This window comes from Neoarius graeffei, chromosome 2 (assembly GCF_027579695.1).
Source record: "Neoarius graeffei isolate fNeoGra1 chromosome 2, fNeoGra1.pri, whole genome shotgun sequence".
NCBI lineage: Eukaryota > Metazoa > Chordata > Actinopteri > Siluriformes > Ariidae > Neoarius > Neoarius graeffei.
In genome coordinates, this window is record NC_083570.1 from 52,225,361 (window position 1) to 52,246,463 (window position 21,103).

General features: G+C 42.6%; 1 protein-coding gene across 4 annotated transcripts in view; it reads left to right on the plus strand.

Annotated features, from left to right (window-relative positions):
- sin3aa (SIN3 transcription regulator family member Aa) overlaps window positions 1-21,103 on the plus strand; it is a 103,185-nt gene that overhangs the window by 69,379 nt on the left and 12,703 nt on the right. For 3 of the 4 annotated variants that reach the window (XM_060914381.1, XM_060914380.1, XM_060914382.1), the window contains exons 14-20: window positions 1,167-1,350; window positions 4,804-5,377; window positions 5,487-5,656; window positions 11,610-11,783; window positions 17,269-17,361; window positions 17,531-17,625; window positions 18,504-18,699. In XM_060914381.1, coding sequence (XP_060770364.1) covers window positions 1,167-1,350; window positions 4,804-5,377; window positions 5,487-5,656; window positions 11,610-11,783; window positions 17,269-17,361; window positions 17,531-17,625; window positions 18,504-18,699 — 1,486 coding nt within the window. Of the gene's footprint in view, window positions 1-1,166; window positions 1,351-4,803; window positions 5,378-5,486; window positions 5,657-7,044; window positions 7,091-11,609; window positions 11,784-17,268; window positions 17,362-17,530; window positions 17,626-18,503; window positions 18,700-21,103 lie in introns of those variants that run through there. The other variant, XM_060914383.1, reaches the window with a different exon arrangement.

Genomic DNA, 21,103 nt, shown 5'->3' on the forward strand with positions numbered 1-21,103 from the left:
ATACTTTTCAATTTATTTGGTGTATACTGATGAAGCTATAGGGTTTTTTTTGGGGGGGGCAAGGGAACGGTGGCGGGCCAGAATTATAATGTGGCGGTGCGCCACTTTAAAAGCACTCGTGGAGAACACTGCTTGCTATAGCAGTGACAAAATAGCTGTCAGAAATGCATTCCTACATTTTCTAAAATGAGAGAGAGAATTTTGATGATAAAAAAATTTGCCTTCAGTTCCCCTTTAAAGCACTAGTTGTAATGCGTTATTGTTTCTATAGTAACAGCTAATCCACTGGAACTGTTATGGCAGAAGCTTCATGTAATCTAAGACTAGTAATAAACAGATTAGAAAGCATGTTTAACAAAGTAAAATATTCAGAGTAAATGAATATTCATATAGCAAAATGTATATATTCTCATATTACATATTTATACAACGTTCAGACTGCAACCTGAAACGACCCATATCTGATTTGTTGTGAAATCCGATTTTTTTTTGTTAGGCCGTTCACATTACCAATTATATGAGACTTGTATGCGATCTCCAATATGAACGGAAAACGACCCCAAAATGTCCCGCATGCGCAAATTGGCACGTAATAAGCACATCTACGTAATACGTAAACAAAAAAAAAAAGCGCACTCTTCAAGTTTCCACCAAAGAGGCGGGATTAGCCAACGCAGAATAGTGACGTTTGTCTCTTGTTGATGACGTGTAGGTCGCATGAATGTGACCTGTCCGGTCAGACTGCAGTCGCATGTGAAAATAACGGATATGCATCGGAATTAGGACCACATATCCAAGCGGCCTGGGTCGCATGTGAAAAAATCGGATTTGTGTCGTTCAGATTGTCAATAACAAATCGGATACAGGTCGCATAGGGGCAAAAAAATCGGATATGGGTCGTTTCAGGGCGCAGTCTGAACGTAGTCTTAGAAATGGTTTAGTTTTTGTCTAATTTTTACATTCATATTATTTGTTTATTAGATAGATATGATTATATACGTGCAAGATCTCCCTGAAAAAACACCACAGTGATGAGAGCCTCCTGTATAAACATTGTTATAAATAAATAAATAAAACCGTATAATCGTCGACGTGGTGTGGCAGTGAGTTAGTATGAAAGTTGCAGTCCGAGCTGGAACATGTGCGATTCTCCGTCTGCGTTCCAGATTAAAGCTGAAGGAGGACGAATGGAGAGAAGCACAGCGAGGCTTCAATAAGATATGGCGCCAGCAGAACGAGAAATATTATCTCAAGTCCTTAGACCACCAAGGCATCAACTTCAAGCAGAATGACACGAAGGTGCTCCGCTCGAAGACCCTCCTCAACGAGATCGAGAGCATTTACGACGAGGTAAAGCATCCGGTTCGATTGTGCTCCGTGTTAATCCAAGTCTGTCATGTGGAAAAAGTTTTGGAGAAAGTACAGAAGGATGGTAAATGCTTAAATGTGTTGTAAAATGTCCACTCACACACACACTCGCTCTCTCTCTCTGACAAACACACATTCTGTCTGTCTAATGTTTTTGTTTCGTGATAAATTTCAAGAAAAATAACTTTTGTGTATGTGTGTGAGAGACTGTGTTCAGCTTGAGGTGCATACATAAGTTTTTGTTAGTTTACTGATTTATTTTCGATTAGTCAGATTATTAAAAGAATAATTAGGCTCCATTGAAATGAAAGTAAATGAATAAATCAAGCTATTCAAAATGGAGGAAGGCATGAAGTGTCCATTTTAAAGAAAATTACCAACTCAATTTCTTTCTATTTGTTCTTCATTGTATTTTCCTCTGTTCACTCATTATTCATCGTGTTGTCAATAGTGCTGGGTGATACAACGATATAATATTGATATCGTGATCAGTTATTTCACAATACACTTTTCTGAGACATCGGAGGTATCGTAATATCTTAATTAACTAATTAATTAATGACACTCTGGATGCTGATGATTTGATGCTGTATGGGTTTTAAAATTCTAAAATTTTATTTTATTTTTTTAATTGCTGTCAGTGTTAAATTATTAAATACAAATTAATAAACAGTATAGAAAGATGGCGGCACGGTGGTGTAGTGGTTAGCGCTGTCGCCTCACAGCAAGAAGGTCCGGGTTCGAGCCCCGTGGCCGGCGAGGGCCTTTCTGTGCGGAGTTTGCATGTTCTCCCCGTGTCCGCGTGGGTTTCCTCCGGGTGCTCCGGTTTCCCCCACAGTCCAAAGACATGCAGGTTAGGTTAACTGGTGACTCTAAATTGACCGTAGGTGTGAATGGTTGTCTGTGTCTATGTGTCAGCCCTGTGATGACCTGGCGACTTGTCCAGGGTCTACCCCGCCTTTCGCCCGTAGTCAGCTGGGATAGGCTCCAGCTTGCCTGTGACCCTGTAGAACAGGATAAAGCGGCTAGAGATGATGAGATGAGTATAGAAAGATATCCTTGAGCCAAATTTCTCATTTTATCAGGGTCTCCGCGGATCCTTAAAAAGTCTTAAAAAGTCTTATTTTTAATATGTGTTTTTTAAGGTCTTAAAAAGCATTATATTTCGCTATTTTTTGAGCTATGGTATTAAATTTCACATGGGAGGTATTAAATTTCATCCGGGTAGCCTACGGTAAATGAAAAAAAAACATATGTCTGGATTTTTTTTCCGCGCTAACGTTATTTATTCAACCAGCGTCGTTTGTTATCAAGATGCTGAACAAGTAGCACAAGAGCCGTTGTGTGTCTAGCACTAGTTCTAATAGCGCAGGAACCACGCCACTGGGGGCAGTGTGTTCTTTTATCCATGTAGTAGACAGTGATGGGAATAACGGCGTTAGAAATAAACGGCGTTACTAACGGCGTTACTTTTTTTTTAGTAACGAGTAATCTAACTAATTACTTTTTACATCGTTATAACGCCGTTCCCGTTACTTACAATAAAATACTCTGCGTTACTTTATTAAAGCTGTTCTCATCTGGCACGCTGCTCGCTCAGCCTTTCTTTACTCTGCTTTCGTGTGGGGCGGGGAGACACGAGACAACGGCACAGTAAGCCAATCAGAGTAGATTTGGACAACAGACGTAGGTAGGCCACGCCTACTGCACTACTGCGCGCTCTTTCAATCGGAAGAGCCAGCGATGGCGAGCAGTCAGCCCAGCACTGCGCTTTCACACTGGAAATACAGCCAGGACTTTTCATTACTTGAAATAAAAGGCAAGAGTGTTTACGTGCAATGCACATTATGTCGAGGAACAAAGCGTTTGTCCTCGTCAGTGGCCAGTAATTAGTAACAATTTTAATAACTACAGAAATATATTACATTTGATAGATGTCTTATCTCACATTGTCCCACAAAAATATTTAATATAGTGTAGATAACATTACTAATTGGTTCTGTTAAGTGTCCATTTCAGTCATTAAACACATTTAACATTCACTTTTATTATGATTACACTAATTGAATTTTTTTTTTTTTTTGAGGGGGAACAAAATGTAACGGAATACTTTCTCTGGTAATTAGTTACTTTTATGACAAAGTAACTCCGTTACTAACTCAGTTACTTTTTGGGAAAAGTAACTAGTAACTATAACTAATTACTTTTTGAAAGTAACGTGCCCAACACTGGTAGTAGAACCATTGAGAGTAGAGCAGACGAGGAAGAAGTGGTTGAACTTGAACATGAACGGAGATGGGGAAGTGTAAATTTAGTAACAAGTGGCTTGAGGAGCCAAAATACAAAAGTTGGCTAACAACAGCAACTTCAGAATATGAAGCGAGATGTAAGGTATGTCGGAAAGACATCAAGTTAACAACAATGGGCTGTAAAGCCCTTGACGCTCACTCGAAAGGGGAAAAGCATATGCGCTGTGCTGCTAGTCGGGCAACAACAGTCCCCAGAGGCAGTTCGATCAGTAGTCAGACTTCCTTGCTTCCTCACTGTTTGTTCATGGCAGTACCCTACTATTAAAATATTGAGAAAGCAGTTAATGTTCTGTTTTGTTAACTGAAGATCAATTTGTTTCCTCACTGTTTGTTTACAGCAGTACCCTACTATTAAAATATCGAGAAGGCAGCTAATGTTCTGTTTTGTAAACTGAAGATGCACATTTTTTATAAAAAAAAAATGCTTTGAACTTAACCTAGAGTGTGCTTTTTTTTTTTTTACTGTACGTATTTGTTCCGCGGTAGTGGTCTTATTTTTTATACTCAGTGGTCTTAAAATGGTCTTAAAAAGTATTATTTTTGCTGGTCAGAAATGTGCAGAGACCCTGTTTTATCAAAACAACGCTCTGTATTTGACGTCATAGAAGTATCATGATGGGGGTGTCGTGGCTCAGGTGGATAAGGCGCCATACCATGAATCCGAGGACCCGGGTTCGATTCCAACCCGAGGTCATTTCCCGATCCCTCCCCGTCTCTCTCTCCCGCTCATTTCCTGTCTCTACACTGTCCTATCCAATAAAGGTGAAAAAAGCCCAAAAAAATCTTAAAAAAAAAAAAAGTATCATGATATATTTTTATCATATTGCTCACGCCTCATTTTCAGTGTTCTTTACGTACTTGAACTAATGGTCGATCTCCTTATCTACAGTTTAGTTACAATAACAAAACCTTGAATTTCTTTCCACCAAAAGGGAGCAAAATTGTGCTTTGAAAGTTTAAAAGTTCCCAAGTCCAAATTTAAAGCAGAGTTATTCAAATTATTTAAGAAATAAAATAATAATAAAGACTTGGCTTTGATGCTGAATTTATGACTGGTAACTAGCCAAAAGTGCTGAACTATTTAAAAAAAAAAAAAGTTTGGTTTTGTTTTTTTTTTTTTGTGAAGCACCAGGAACAAGCTTCGGAGGAAAACGGGACGCCGGCGAGCGGCCCTCACCTCACCTTCACCTACGAGGACCGGCAAATCTTGGAGGACGCTGCTGCCCTGATTATCCACCACGTCAAGAGACAGACCAGCATTCAGAAAGAGGACAAGTACAAGATCAAGCAGATAATCCACCATTTTATCCCCGACATGCTCTTCTCTCAGCGAGGTGCTCTGTCAGACGCTGAAGAAGAAGAGGAAGACGAGGAGGATGCCGAACTCGACGAAGGCGGCTCCAAGAAGCACAACGGTGTAACCGGGAGTCCCAGCAAGTCCAAACTCCTGTTCACCAGCACGCTGGCTCAGAAGCTGCGCTCGTGTGACGACGCCTACAACCTCTTCTTCGTCAACAACAACTGGTACATCTTCCTGCGGCTGCACCAGACGTTGTGCACGCGCCTCCTGCGCCTGTATAACCAAGCCGAGCGGCAGATTGAGGAGGAGCTGAAGGAGCGTGACTGGGAGCGGGAGGTGCTTGGGCTCAAACGGGACAAAAACGACAACCCTGCCGTCCAGCTTCGGCTCAAGGAGCCTAGTGAGTAGATGTGGATTGAGAAACTGACAGCAAAAATGTTGTGCTTTTCTTCTCTTCTCTTCTCTCCTCTCCTCTCTCAACTGTTTCATGCTGGCCCTTTGTCTCCCAGTGGACATCGATGTTGAAGACTACTACTCCGCCTTCCTTGAGATGGTGCGCAATTTACTGGACGGGAACATGGAGGCGTCTCAGTATGAGGACTCTCTGAGAGAGATGTTCACCATCCACGCCTACATCGCCTTCACTATGGACAAACTCATCCAGAGCATCGTCAGGCAGGTCTGTACTCTCTCCAGCCCCTCACTTCAAACACTGTTTCTCGTAAATATTCCCCATGTCTTATGCTGTGTTCACACTTATACCGGTACGATAGTGGTATAACTGTATCGATACAAAGTATACCAGTACAGTTTAGTGCATCTGTCCACACTAGCGAGCAGGGCTGTAGTACTCGAGTCCGGACTCGGACTCGAGTCCGTCTCGAGACGTTTTTTTGATGGACTTGGACTTGACTCGGACTCGCTTGTAATTGGACTTGGACTTGTCTCGGACTCCCCTAGTGGTCTCGCTAAATATAGCTGCAGGACTCGTCAAGTCCACCAAGGAATCCGCCAACCAATGGTAGAGTCTCACACTTGAACTTGTTACTTTAAGATTCTAAATATGTGTTTTATTATCTTCCCGCGCGACCTTCATTGTTTTCTCTCACACATAGCCTATACAGCGAAGATGTCAGCTAATTCGGGGGTAATTAAATTCGCCTACACAAATCACCATGAGTTTTCAACAACAGATCAGAAAAAGAAACACCGGGCAGACTGCAGATTCTGCAAAAAAACAATTTCAGACACGCTTGGGACGACGTCCAATTTTAACAGACACCTGCAGAGGAACCACCCAGCAAGGTAAGTGACAGTTAGAAAGTGCTTAGCTTTATCTTGTGCTAACAGTAGCGAACACTGGCCAATGGAAGATACGGATACGACGCTACAATTCCTTACGTTAGTATTTTTTTCATCAGGTAAAACGTTAGATGCTAAATGAGAATTAAGTTACAATATTAACTACATGCAGCGCAGTTTCAGGTGACGTTTGTGGTTGTGCCTGAATTGGGAATGCTACTTCATGTGTTCAGTGCTGGAGGGTTGATTATGAGGCCCCATAGGGCCAGTCTTGGAGCGGAAATGCTCTCCTCGCTCATGTTTTTGAAATGCAACAAATCTCTTTTTTAGAGATGTCTGTCTGCAAAATGCATGTTTGGTGATGATGGACATTGTTGATTTAATAGCAGAGATGGTAGCTTTACTTACCTAACCAGACTTGCCTTCCTTTACTTTCCCTTGATTTACCTGTATTATTTGTTGTTTTTTTGTTTGTTAAAACAAGCCATTGAATGCAATTCATTTTGCTCCACCCTCTTGAGGTGTGTGTGTGTGTGTGTGTGTGTGTGTGTGTGTGTGTGAGAGAGAGAGAGAGTGTGTGAGAGTGTGTGTGTGTGTGTGTGTGTGTGTGTGTGTGTGTGTGTGTGTGTGTGAGTGAGACTGTTGATTAATGTTGACAAATGATTCTGTGGGGGGGGTTTGTTACAGTTAATGCTCAAATAAAAATTACTTATTTCATTACACTCACGGCATGTACAGTTTGTTTGTTTTTTTTTTTCCCTCCAGGCAAGGCATACTCTAACCACAGGTACACACTTGCAGTATAATACTGGTAATAATTTTTCACACTTACTGTATGAGTGAAGCTATATTGTACAAGCTATTGTTTGTATATATACACAAACCATAAGTACTGTGACACTGTGTTAGTAATAACCCAAAGTTATTATCTTGATGCTCCAAGTATATGACTTGTATTTGCTGTCCTGGACTCGGACTTGACTCGGACTCGAACCTCTTTGTACTCGGACTTGACTCAGACTCGAACCTCTTTGTACTCGGACTTGACTCAGACTCGAACCTCTTTGTACTCGGACTTGACTCAGACTCGAACCTCTTTGGACTCGGACTTGACTCGGACTCGAACCTCTTTGGACTCGGACTTGACTCAGACTTGAACCTCTTTGGACTCGGACTTGACTCGGACTCGAACCTCTTTGGACTCGGTCTTGACTTGGACTCGACTAAGGTGGACTTGACTACAGCCCTGCTAGCGAGAAATGTTTGCGGTTTTCTTTCACGGTAGTTGAAATGCGCGTGCGCGAAATGTTTCCGTGGTTACCGAGTAACTTCCTTCCGAGAATATATGGCATCCGTTATTTCGAGATCTTGAGAAAACAAAACAATTATTTCATGATCTCAGCTGGATCACTGTATCTCCATCGGCAGAGACGAAGCCGGGCCAGTCTTCTGCGGAGGTGCCGCGGACTAATTTTGAAATTATCCCTTATTAAAAGGCTTAGGTGGGGTTTACATTAGACCGTATCAGCGGATCATCAGATTAACGTTTTTAAAACGATTCGCGTGCACACAGCAACGCCAATACACGGATACGCTCGGCTCCGCAGGCATCCTGCACTCCAAATCACTCCGCCCTGAACAGCGAGTGCCCTCTGGAGGGTGCGCACTCCGGCCTTGCGCAGCTCACACAGCGCGCAAGTGAAGCGCACGAGCAGTGATTCGGGACAAATAGCAGGAAGTGAAGTTCACGCCGTTTTTCAGCAGTCGCGTCACATGACCAACGTGGCATGACCAACGCCAGCGAATCAGGAAGGTGGATGTCACAGTGAAGTTGTCCAATGATGACGTCAGCTAGAGCTCAGCACTGCGTATCCTCGTTCCTCAATGTTTACACAGCACCGGATCAGATACGTACTGGGTTGAATACGTGGGCCCTGGCAGATTCAAACTGTTCCGCCTGTGGAGTCGTTTCCCGGTGTTTTAATGTGCACGGACAGTGCATCCGCGACGAAAACGATACGGATACGGTCTAATGTAAACACCACCTTAATGCAGTCTCTCCCTGTGTCAACCCCTGATCAAAATATTGCCTTATTAGGTGATCGATTATTCCAGACATTCTAATGACCAAAGTTGCGTCTATACAGAATGAGAACTAGCCCCAAAGTCAGCATATCACAAGTCTCTTGGCGCACCTGAATGAACCATTTCTCAGCTGTTTACTCGAGATCTCAGAATAATTGTGTTGTTTTGTCGAGATCCTGAATTAATTATGTCGTTATCTCGGGATAACAAGGTGAAATAAAAAAAAAAAAAGGATTATATGAAGGGCCTCTCTCGGCTTCCGTACGGATGAAACGACGTGTGTGTGCTTTTTGTTGTCGATGTACAGTCTGTATTTCTGGTGGTCATTTATTCAGTCGAATCGTATAAAACACGCGAGGCAGTTGAGAAAGAAACAAACGAATCTCCGTTCTTCACTATTTTATTCAGCGAAGACATCGATTGAGGTGTGTGACTTTGCGCATACACATTATATTTGTATCGATACAGAGCCGCTTCATCTGTCCACACTACAGCGAAGCGCTACAGTACCGATACTGTACCGGTACGAAACCCATACATTTGTGGGTTTCGTACCGATACAGTTATACCGCTACAGTACCAGTATAGTTGCTAGTGTGGACAGGTGTTGCGGTACGAAAGTAGTTTCATATCGGTACAGAATCTGGACAGGGTAATAGTTATTTAGTCAAAGGTTGCGTGATTGAATTCATTAGAACCTGTGGGTTTGCTGCATCTGGTATAAAATTTCTTTCTACTACAGCTTCACTAGTCTTCATCACCAGCTTTGAAACAAACAATACAACAATTAGTGCTGTTAATGCTATTACTCTGGAAGTGCCAACATCATTAGTTCTTCGTTTTCCCCCCGAAAATTAAGTTATTCTACAAAATTGAGTCGTACGTGAGCTGATGGCTGACGAGGCACGTAGCGCTGAGATTGAGTGGAATAAATGTTTCATTCTATCCACATTCGCTGGATTTTGAGAAACGGAGCCTTTTAATTTTTTGCAAATTCGATAAATAAAAACTTTATACAAAACATCCGACAAAATCATTTCCACTGAGGCGGACTAGAGCCCTGCACTCCCGCGGGAGTCCCACGGGACCCGACGCAAAGCAGTGCGGCACGGGACAAATTTTGAAAGCTCATTGCGGGCGCGGGCGAGAGGGGGAGTGCACAATGCGGGAGCGGGCGGGGAGAGGTGATAAGCTGCAGTCCCGCTAACTAAAAACATGTTTAAAATAAAATTTATAAATTATTCATTTATGTCTATCATATATAATTTGTGCTGGATATTTTATTTGGCATTAATAAAAACATTTTAAGATGCCTAAATTTGCGGATGTGGTCTAATCTCGCGTACGTTTCCGATTCCTTTCCGCTCTTCCGTGTTTGAGATCTCCGATCATGGCAGAAGAGCAGAGCTCCTCTAGTGAAGCTCACAGTGCTTCAGAAGTAAGTGCTGCTTTAAAAAGAGGTACATTTACCGTTAAAAAGTCAAAAGTCCTGAAATCAGACATTTGGAAGTCGTTCTCACTCGTGTGAGGGAAATAACGCGAACGTCTGCATCATGCGGGATTTGCGGGCGGGAGCGGGACAAAATATGGCAGGCGGGAGCGGGACTGAAAATCATAATTCTTTGCAGGAGCGGGACTGAAAATTCTGTTCCACGCAGACCTCTAAGGCGGACTTCTTAAAAACCTATCGATGGCTGCACGAAATGACTTCGTGCAGTTTTATCCAGTCTGCTTTTGTTTTTCATTCCATGAATGTGTTACACTGACTGACTCCACTGACTGATGTTTATTTTATCAGTAACAGATTTCATTCAGTATGACGGAGACGCCAGCTGTGGTTTTAGCTGTAGCTTTTACGATGTCCAACTCCCTACGACAGCGGCAGCGCTTTTTTTTTTTTTTTTCTTTTCATCTAAACTGTAGCCAAATATAAAAATAAAATTCACCTGACAGGAAATACAGTTCCCTGAAAGGGAAAGGAGGTGGGGCATGAAGTGGTTCCATTCACTTTGTAGCGACATTGAGGGTGAACTTTGACTTGTGAATTCACAAGTGAGTCAGAAAACTAAAGAGTGAGAATTTTGCATTTCTGCGTCAATAAACATGTCGGTCAATAACAAAAGTAAACATGCTGTGTTTTTTACTATTTAGTCTTTTATTTTTTCAGTTTCTCACAGTTCTGCTTTTATATTTCTTCTGTTCTGTTTCTATGTTGTTTGATTTGTCCATAATAAAAGAAAGAAGCAAAACCATTTTCTTCCAAGTCTGTAGAGCTGGGCAATAAATCGATTTTATCAATTAATTCGAAGTTACAGTTAAGGACGATGTGTTTTTATGAAAATCGGTTTTCTCTGTTTTAACTTCCGCCACCGACGCGCCCCTCTGCACATGTGCAGAACGGATCGGGCAGCATGGACGGATCGGGCACTGACACTATAGCCCTCCACCCATGCGCTTGCCATAGACGCACACAAACAACATGGCAGCGATTGGGGGAAAGCCACAACTTGTGCCCAAGAAAGGAGTAACTTCCTCCGTGATGTGGAATTGGTTCAGTTTTGCAGTGTCGGACGCAGACCAAACAAGTCCTCATTGTAAGGCGTGTTTGAAAACGGCTGCTTCTAAAGGAAGCAGCACGACGAATTTATTCCAACACCTTAAACAGAAGCCTGCAGCGGCGCGGGAGAAGTGCTGCTCCCAGCGGAATGAGCACAGCCGCAGCACGAGCGCACCATCCACAGTAAAGAAAGCAGCCGTCCCGGACACATTTTCGAACTGTGCGCCTTTATGATAAGAATGGGGCGCGGTGGAAGGCAATCACAGACGCTATCGCGATGTTCTCTCAGCTACAAGCTTGTTTTTTGGCTTCTTTTTGGTTTCTGGTTGCACTTTAACCCCAAAGGGGAAATTTAAGTGAAGGAAAAAATAAAGGTAAAACTTGTTTTGAACCATTTCTTTGTCATCTGTGGTTTGATTTTTACTAGGGGGGGAAAAATCGATTAAAATTGAAAATCGGATTTTTTTTGTGAAAAAATCAAAGATGTGTGTGGGGTTTTTTTGTTTTTTTTTTAGGCCATATCGCCCAGCTCTACAAGCCTGTATATTTATTATACAGTATAGTTATATACACTGTTGGCACCTCTGAATACTTAGAGCTGTGATATCGCTACCATATTGAAAAAAAGTCAGAAGGTTTTATGAGTGCATCTCGAGTTAATTGCTCGTCTTTGTTTTTCTCGGTCCAGCTGCAGCATATAGTAAGCGATGAGATCTGCGTGCAGGTCACAGATCTGTTTCTGTCCGAGAGCAGTAGCAGTGCCACAGGTGGCTCGCTGTCCACACAGGCCACGAGATCCACCGCTGAGGCGACCTACCAGCGCAAAGCTGAGCAGCTCATGTCTGACGAGAACTGTTTTAAGGTAAACACTACACTACACTTGCTCTGCTTTGTTGGTAAAGACACTGTAACCGTTGCAGTAGCTGTGCACAGCACAGTGCAAAAATGAACTACAGTACAAAAATAACAAGTACAAAATCTAGCTGATGGCAGTGATTAAGGGGGCCAAGCCCTTTCTGGCCCCACCCCTTGGTGACAGAGGAAGCCTTGGACCATAAGTACTTGTGCCAAAGGAGATGTACTTGAAAAATTGAAGGCAAGTTGGCAAGCCATTGCTGAGGAAGGGCTTCTGTTCCTGACCTCCTAAGTTGCAGATGAACTCAAATCTTGGTTAAGGCCCACTTTACACGGGGACGGTCTGAAACAAAAACGCAAAAGTCCGTTTTCGTTCTCACTTTTTTCCACGTCTACACGACCGTTTTCAAGGAGGAAATCTGCATCTATACGGTGACGCATAAATGTGTGGAATTCAATTGGATGTGCGTGCCAGGCGGCTAGGTGGTGCTGTGAAAGACCTCCGCTATGTCTGCACGCATGCGCAACGTCTTCCGTCTTGTCTGATCTGCACATCTGCGCCGCGAAAACTTTGACTACTCTGGCTATGGTAAGTAAGAAAGTAAGTAAAAAAGTAAGAGCATACTATACCCGCCTCTGTTCATTAACGGTATATGTGCAGATTCGGTATAGATGTTCGAAGGACTCCTGGACGTTTATTAAAGCTGCCAGAGCAGCTTGAAGGTCCGTTGGATCGATGTAATCAGACATGCTCTTACTTTTTTACTTACTTTCTTACTTCCCGGGCTGGCATGTACAGTATATGACGTAAACGCGTACCCGACGTGAGCAGATCCGAGCAGAGTTTCGCGTATTGGGTAGTTTAGACGGATATGCAACGGGGGCTGTTTTTAACTTATCCACTCTGGAAGGCATTTTCAATTTTTTCCGTTTTTCAGTCTCGGAAACGCCGTCCCCGTGTAGACGAAAGGCACTTCCGATAAAATATTTAGTCGTTTTTACCCAACAGCGTCCTCGTGTAAACGGGCCCTTATGGTGATGATACACGGGGCAACTTTTTGGGCAATGTTGCCGAGCAATGTTGCTGGCAACGGGCAACTAGGTGAGACACAGCATAAAAACAGATGAGGAGTCTCTCCATCTCTTCACTCCACTGACACTGAGCGGCCGCCATATTTGTTTGAAATTTCTGATCCGAACCTCACCGGAGGTCACATGACTCGATACTCGCGTTCTGATTGGCTTATCTCAAAACGTTGCCAGAGATTATCAAAACCATTCAGAAAGAAACAATGTTGCCCAATCTCAATAGAAAAGAGTCAAAACGCAATTGCCCAGCAACATTGCTCGGCAACATTGCCCAAAAAGTTGCCCCGTGTATCATCACCATTAGTTTAGCTCACATTACTAAAAAGATGTGACAAGTTTGACGTCAATATGCATTACTGGGGTATGACCTGGCTATTGTCAAATCTAATTTTAGTCTTTGGCATTTGCTACAGGATCCGATATCGGATACGTTTTCCCAGCTATCCAATTTACCTTTTTGGAGTGCTGGGATCATTTCTATTATAAAAGATGCCAAATAAAGTAAAAAAAAAAAAAAATTCTAATTACATTGATTTTATTAATGTATTTTATGGAATTTGTTGTAAAATGGTTCCTATATTTCAAAAATACTATTATTTTGCAAAACTAAATATGTATTTAAAGGAAAAGGCAACTTTTGTACAAAACCAGGTGTGTAATAGGAGAAAAACATATACGTAATCAATTCCGTTAATTATTTCCATTATATATTGAACATGAAAAAATATTTTTAACTTTGAAATCATGAATTGACACAGAGGAGTCGAAGTTGGAGGAGGCAGCCATTTTGAGATTGTGGGCAACTATAAACCAATCAGAATCTTTCGTTAATGCGCCTCCCTCTGATCTGTGACGTCACTGAGCCCATGAAAGCAGTGTTTACAAGCAGATCACTGTGATTAGGAGTCCCGGCGAGTGGCTTGTATTCGATTCGTTTATATCCCGACCTTGTCAGCTGTCAGATTTATGTTCATGGACCCAGTAAGCTGGTAAATAATATATATATTTTTTTTTCTTTACCAAATTCTAACAGAAAACGAGAGCGCCCGAAAGGGAAAACCGAGCCGAGCCGCTTCGCGCATGCGCAGTAGGCTTGGTAGGACAAATCCAAATAGGAGTCATTCAGGATTCAGCCATGTTTTTGCTCCGTGTTTTTACTCAACCAAAGTTATACAGTATTATGAGCTTTAAGTTGCATAAATAAAACCATTTGGTGAAACTTTGAAGAAGCGATTGTACTGGTTTTTTACCTTATTACCATGAAGCACTGAAGAGTTCTTTTCAGTGGTGGGCCGCATGATGTCACGCAGTAGATCAATATGGCGGAACGCATCTTCGCTGAGCTCAGCGCAAGCCCATATTATTAAAAGTTAAAAGATACTGTTATGCGGTCTGTTCTTTCTCTATAAATTCCATGATCGATTACTTTATATATTTATTAGTGCTGTCAAGCGATTAAAATATTTAATAGCGATTAATGTCGCGACTGTCATAGTTAACTCGCGATTAATCGCAATTTAATCGCACATTTTTGTCACATGAAAAACCATTGTAATTCTCTTATCAGCATAAAAACGTGAATGGGCTTGCTTTGTATTGCAAAGCGTAACGTGTCTTGATACAGCCACTGCAAAGTGAAACCTAAGCCGAGCACCGGGGCTAGCAGAAGAACCATGAGTGAAGTGATCTACTGCTTGAGTTAGTCTACAACTCTAGAGACAGGTTACACAGTGACGGTAGGCTTGACATACTTGATTATAATATAAAGTACACTATTATATTAACTTTAAGTTGTTCGTTGATAAATATTGCATTGAATCTGATCTTTACTGTTTCAGCTCACTTAACACATTTTGTACTTTTACACTTTCTGCCTGTTGATGCGTCGCGCTGTCCAATCAGAGGCGGCCAAATTTGCATATTACAGGAAGGATTTCTGGGACAGCATTGAGTTTACAGTTCAGAGGGATCTGGCTTCTTTAGACGCTGTCTTCTTAAAACTGAATAAATATTTAAAAAGAGCCAAATTAGCCAGTCTTTTGAACGGCTCTTTTCAAAGAACGGATCACAAAGATGCGGATCCCATCAAAGAGCCATAAATCCCATCTCTACTAGCGCGCCCTGCCCGCGCTGGTTCTTTGGGGGAGGAGGGCAGAGGACTCTGGCTGTGCGGGGCATTACAGTCTAGCTGCTATTGTTTGTTTGTCTCTGTTGCAAGTTCCTGGCAGTTTCAAAAGCTTATGAAAAACCTACATCATGTCACAGAGCGTTAATCTCGCGATAAAAAAATTATCGCCGTTAAAATTGAGTCAAGTTAACGCGTTAATAACGCGACATTTTTGACAGCACTAATATTTATCTATCTATTTGTGGTGATTTTGTACAAAAGTTGCCTTTTCCTTTAACAGTGAAGAGGGGAAAAATGTCAATTTTAAATATTAATGTAAAAAAATAATGTCCAAGAAATGCACATTTTTAACGTTTTCTGCTTCTCGTCGGCTTGGTAAAGACAGTAATTAAATAATATGTAACAATAACAATATCTCAAAAAAGGATATTGTGATAAACTTGTTTATTATGATATTGATATTATATCATGCTCTTGCGTGCACACATATATATATATATATATATATATATATATATATATATATATATATATATATATATATATACATACATCTCATCGTTCATTAACACACTGAACTCAGGGGCCGCACATCTCACTTTACCTCGCTCATTTGCACTATTCCACACTACCTCATCTTAACAGCTGCTAGTTTGTTTATACTGCTTATTTCATGTTTACCTGCTATACTTCAAGTGCCCTTGACTGTTTGGTTATTTGAACCAATTTGTGTGTGCGTGTGTATGAGTGTTTAGTCTACGTCTAGTTCTTATCTAGTGTTTACACTGTTTATATTGTCTGAGTGTTTAGTCTATGTCTAGTTCCTATCTAGTGTGTTTATATTGGTTTTTTTTTTTTTCAATTATTCTATTTTTATTTATTGCATTGCCTGTTTGCACCATGGGTCAGAGAGGACTGAAATTTCATCTGTGCTGTATGTCAAGCATGTATAGACCCTTTTCACTCACGTGACCTTCGTAAACGCGACCGCCATTTTGGACATGAAGAAATAACGGTTTATGGCACAGACCCTTTCGGTTCTCGCTCATCTAGCTGCTACAATGACTGCTTAGACTGCAACAGTAATACCTAACACACATTTAAGTATCCGTCGTAAAGACGTGAAACTCGTCGAGTGACGAGTGTGTTCATTGATAAGCTAACACAATCTAAAAGTAGACGTACCATCACACTGCCCTGGCGCTGTGTACAGTTTACCTTCTATGGTTTGTGCACTCGCTATTTGCCATAACTTTCTCCAACCCAGTGTTCGAACCACGCCGATATTTTCGGGGGCGGGGTCCCTTTTTTTCCCTTGGGGGGGTGGTGGTGCTTGCGCTTGTCTCAGAGCGCGGATCTCCAAACACATGAGAAGCCGATCTTACGCACATATCACGCGGACTCCACACACGCATCGCGTCTGAAGTCATAACTCATCAGGGGAAATCGTGTCCGCATTGGCATGTTCAAAAAACAACCTCGCGTCAACAATGATACCACACGCAAGAAAAAAAAAAAAACAGTCAGGCTACTCAACACATCTGATCCACAGCAGCACCAAAGCATCACTGGAAATCATGTCAACAACCAATCTTCCATTTCAACACGCGTCAACAAACAAATGGCACCACAAACATGAACGAATTGGTCAGGCTACCGATTCCAAACCCACAGCAGACGAATAATTAAATGCATCTTACCTTAAAGCAGAATCGACCACAAAGGAAGTGTGTTGGCACTGTTGGCACACTTCCTTTCTACTAGTTCGTGTCCCCAACCTGGCAGCAGCAGTCGTTGTCATATCGGTTTATTTTATCTTTGATGTAAACACAACACTTCGGATATGCAAATGCTTCCCGTTACACGCGATTGCTATGTCAATAAACATCATTTTGCCAATATTTTAGAGACCATCCATCTTCTCCGTCGGTCAGCATCTGTCGGGATCCGGTAAAATGATAAATCTTGCCTTGTGTGTTGATGGTTACTACATCCAGGTGCACAACAATATAATGGCATGATGGAAGTCTTGCTGAAAGTAAAAACTTTCTTTGATGGCTATATTCCTTTCGATGCTTCGCCGTCGTTCCTCGTTGTTGGCTGTGGTAGACTACTGGTAGTTCATGTCCAAAATGGCGGCCGCGTTTGTCGTGACGTCACGTGAAAAGGGTCTATAGCATATTTGACAATAAAGTTGACTCGACTTGCCCATAATCTCCTAATTACAAAGCATGTTTGTTTATGCATTTATTTTTTTTTACGCTGCTTCTCGTAGCTGATGTTCATTAAGAGTCGAGGAAATGTGCAGCTGACAATCGAGCTGTTGGACACCGAAGAGGAGAACTCCGATGAGCAAGGGGACTCAGAGGTGAGGCGCTTTCTCCTCTTTTCCTCACAATCCACACATTTCGCTTGGTCAGTCTTATAGAAAACGGCATTTTCATGTTGAACAGCGTTTAGTGTTTCATCGGTGTTTAGATTCATCTGTAACAGTGTAATGTTCAACGGTGTCACACTGTACGTGTTTGTGTTTCTAGCGCTGGTCGGATTACGTGGGCCGGTATCTTAGTACTGATGTGACGTCTCCAGAGCTAAGAGAACACCTGGCGCAAAAACCCGTTTTTCTTCCAAGGTATTAATATCTGATCTATGATGCCTTCTTGTTACATATTACTTTTTTTTTTTTTAACTTGAGAGAAGACACCAATTCCAGCCAATGTCCAGTTATTAGCTATTAGTAGTTTATATGTTTCTCATGCTGTTTTGGAAAGAGTCTTTGGCACAATTTCTACCTTTTCCCCAGCTGTAGCTGCTCACCCAAGGCGTCTGAGGTGCATCGTGTGCTGGACGTTAAAGTGCCATTCCACCATTGGATGTATTTTTTTTGGCATAAAATATAGACAGAGAAATCTTTTAGCTTCAAAATGATATATCAAACATAATTTTTTGACAACGACAAGTATATTAATTTTGCGACCAAAGTCACCTACCCTTTTAATTTCCGCACGGTAGTGAAACGTGATGTCATCGGCAGGTTCCCCTTCTTGTGTACCACGTCACGTGTGACGTGGCACAGATTATCAGCAATGGCGGATAGAACGCGATTGTCAGCTTCGGAAAAGAAGCGAAGGAAAATAGCAAGTGATGCCCAAAGGAGACGGTCGATGGTGAATATCGGCACAGCAATCGACAAGTGGAAATCGCGTTCTATCCGCCATTGCTGATAATCTGTGCCACGTCACACGTGACGTGGTACACAAGAAAGGGAACCTGCCGATGACATCACGTTTCACTACCGCGCGGAAATTAAAAGGGTAGGTGACTTTGGTCGCAAAATTAATATACTTGTCGTTGTCAAAAAATTATGTTTGATATATCATTTTGAAGCTGAAAGATTTCTCTGTCTAGTCATGTTGTCATAAAATATATTGTATTTTATGCCAAAGAATACATCCAATGGTGGAATGGCACTTTAATCTTTATTCCTCCTCCCTCTGCCTTTTGCTCCAGAAATTTGCGGCGGATCCGGAAGTGTCAGCGGGGATGTGAACAACAGGTGAAAGATGCAAAAGACGGTGGAAAGAAGGAGAACGCAGAGAACATGAAGATGGAGTGCATGTTCAAACTCAACTCCTACAAGATGGTGTATGTGTTTAAGTCCGAGGACTACATGTACAGACGCACTGCACTGCTGCGAGCACATCAGGTAAAGCCGAGTGTTTATCAAAGTGTTCCAGTCCACCTTTTATCCATAAAAACATGCCATCCAGGATGTTTTAGTGTCCGATAAGTCTTAAGGCCAATTTATGCTGACAACCCAGTCCTCGCAGATAGCATCGCAGATAGCGTCTGCGTAGCCCCCCCACCTTCGCAGACGCTCTGCGCGCACCTCCCAAAAATTGTGACCGCCGCAGAAGCCTCGCAGACAAGAGGGCTCTGATTGGTCCACTCTACATCCGCTGTACACGCACTTCCGCTTCCCTACTTTCCCGGTTTGGTTTGTTTTCACTACCGGCATTTTTAAAAACACGAGCGAAGATGGAGCAGCATGAAGAGCGGTTGATTGAGGAAGTGAGGAAGTACGTACATCTATACGACTCCAGTTCTAGTCATTATTTAAAAAAAAAAAAGTTCTAGTCATTATAAGTAACCGGAGGATAAAAACTCCACTAACCACACCCACCAACTACTCCTAGCAACTTCGCGCCCCCTTGCGTTGTGGCGGTGAATAACATCGCGCACGCCTATAACTCCCCGCTCAACGATAAATTACAACTGTCTGCGAAAAGCTATCTGCGAAAGCCTTGTCGCACGAGCATGCAGAGGCCTTTACTTTTGTGTGCTCGTGCTTGTAATGATCATTTTTGAAGCTTTTTTGACTTTGTATTTTGGTTAAAAAAAAAAAAAGTTTTGGATCTTATAAACATGCTAGATCTTTACCCCCGCCTAATTTATAAGTAATAGATTGTGGCAGTTTATTAAGAAGTACTGTCAATTTTAGCATAGTACTTAAATACCGCGAACACTTTGGGTGGTAAAAGAGAGCAACTGGACTTGCTTGAAGATTCTTGAAGACGTTTCAGCTCTCATCCGAAAGGCTTCTTCAGTTCTGTCTGACTGGTGGGGAGCATCAGGTATTTATCCTCTCATGGATGAAAAGCAATTCAGTGCAGTGAGGAATGCACAGACTCGTATATTGGTGAAACAAAGCAACCGCTTCACAGGCGTATGGCTCAACACAGGAGAGCCAGTTCCTCAGGCCAGGACTCTGCTGTCTACCTTCATCTTAACAACAAAGGACACTCATTTCAGGATTGCACCGTACGCATTTTAGCCAGAGAGGATCGTTGGTATGAGGTGAGGAGTTAAAGAAGCCATTTTTGTCAACCTGGAACGGCCATCACTGAACAGAGGTGGTGGTCTAAGACATCATTTATCAGCCGCCTACAATGCAGTCCTTGGCACACTTCCCAGACAACTGAATGCACACCAAAACCCAGCTGTTTTCAGTGACTCACAGGAGGACAGAGAGAATCAACATTCCATTGATCACCCTAACGGGCAATCCATTGATCACCCTAACGACTCTCAAGGCCGTTCACACCCAGCCCCCAGTGACCCACACCAACAGGATAACTGTGGCCAAGTTTACATTAGACCGTATCTGTCTCGTTTTCTTCGCGGATGCACTGTCCGTTTACATTAAACCGCCTGGAAACGCCGGGAAACGGGAATCCGCCAGCGTCCACGTATTCAATCCAGATCGTGTCAGCTCCGGTGCTGTGTAAACATTGAGAATACGCGGATACGCTGTGCTGAGCTCTAGCTGGCGTCGTCATTGGACAACTTCACTGTGACATCCACCTTCCTGATTCGCTGGCGTTGGTCATGTGACGCGACTGCTGAAAAACGGCGCGGACTTCCGCCTTGTATCACCTTTCATTAAAGAGTATAAAAGTATGAAAATACTGCAAATACTGATGCAAATACTGCCCATTGTGTAGTTATGATTGTCTTTAGGCTTGCCATCCTTCCACTTGCAAGTGGTAAGTGATATGCGCTGGGATCACACACACAGCGGCTCAGTCCCGAATCACAGCTTGTGCACTTCACTCGCGCGCTGTGTGAGCTGCGCAGGGCCGGAGTGCGCACCCTCCAGAGGGCACTCGCTGTTCAGGGCGGAGTGATTTGGAGCGCAGGATGCCTGCGGAGCTGAGCGTATCCGTGTATTGGTGTTGCTGTGTGCACACTAATCGTTTTAAAAACGTTAATCTGATGATCCGCTGATACGGTCTAATGTAAACATGGGCTGTATCGCTACAAAGTCTACCGGTACCATTTAGTGCATCTGTCCACACTAGCGAGAAATGTTTGCGGTTTTCTTTCACGGTAGTTGAAATGCGCGTGCACGAAATGTTTCCGTGGTTACCGAGTAACTTCCTTCTGAGAATATGGCGGATGAAACAACGTGTGTGTGCTTTTTGTTGTCAATGTACAGTCTGTATTTCTGCTGGTCATTTATTCAGTCGAATTGTATAAAACGCGTGAGGCAGTTGAGAAAGAAACAAAGAAAACGAGTCTCCCTTTCTCCCCCTCACTTTCTCCCTCTT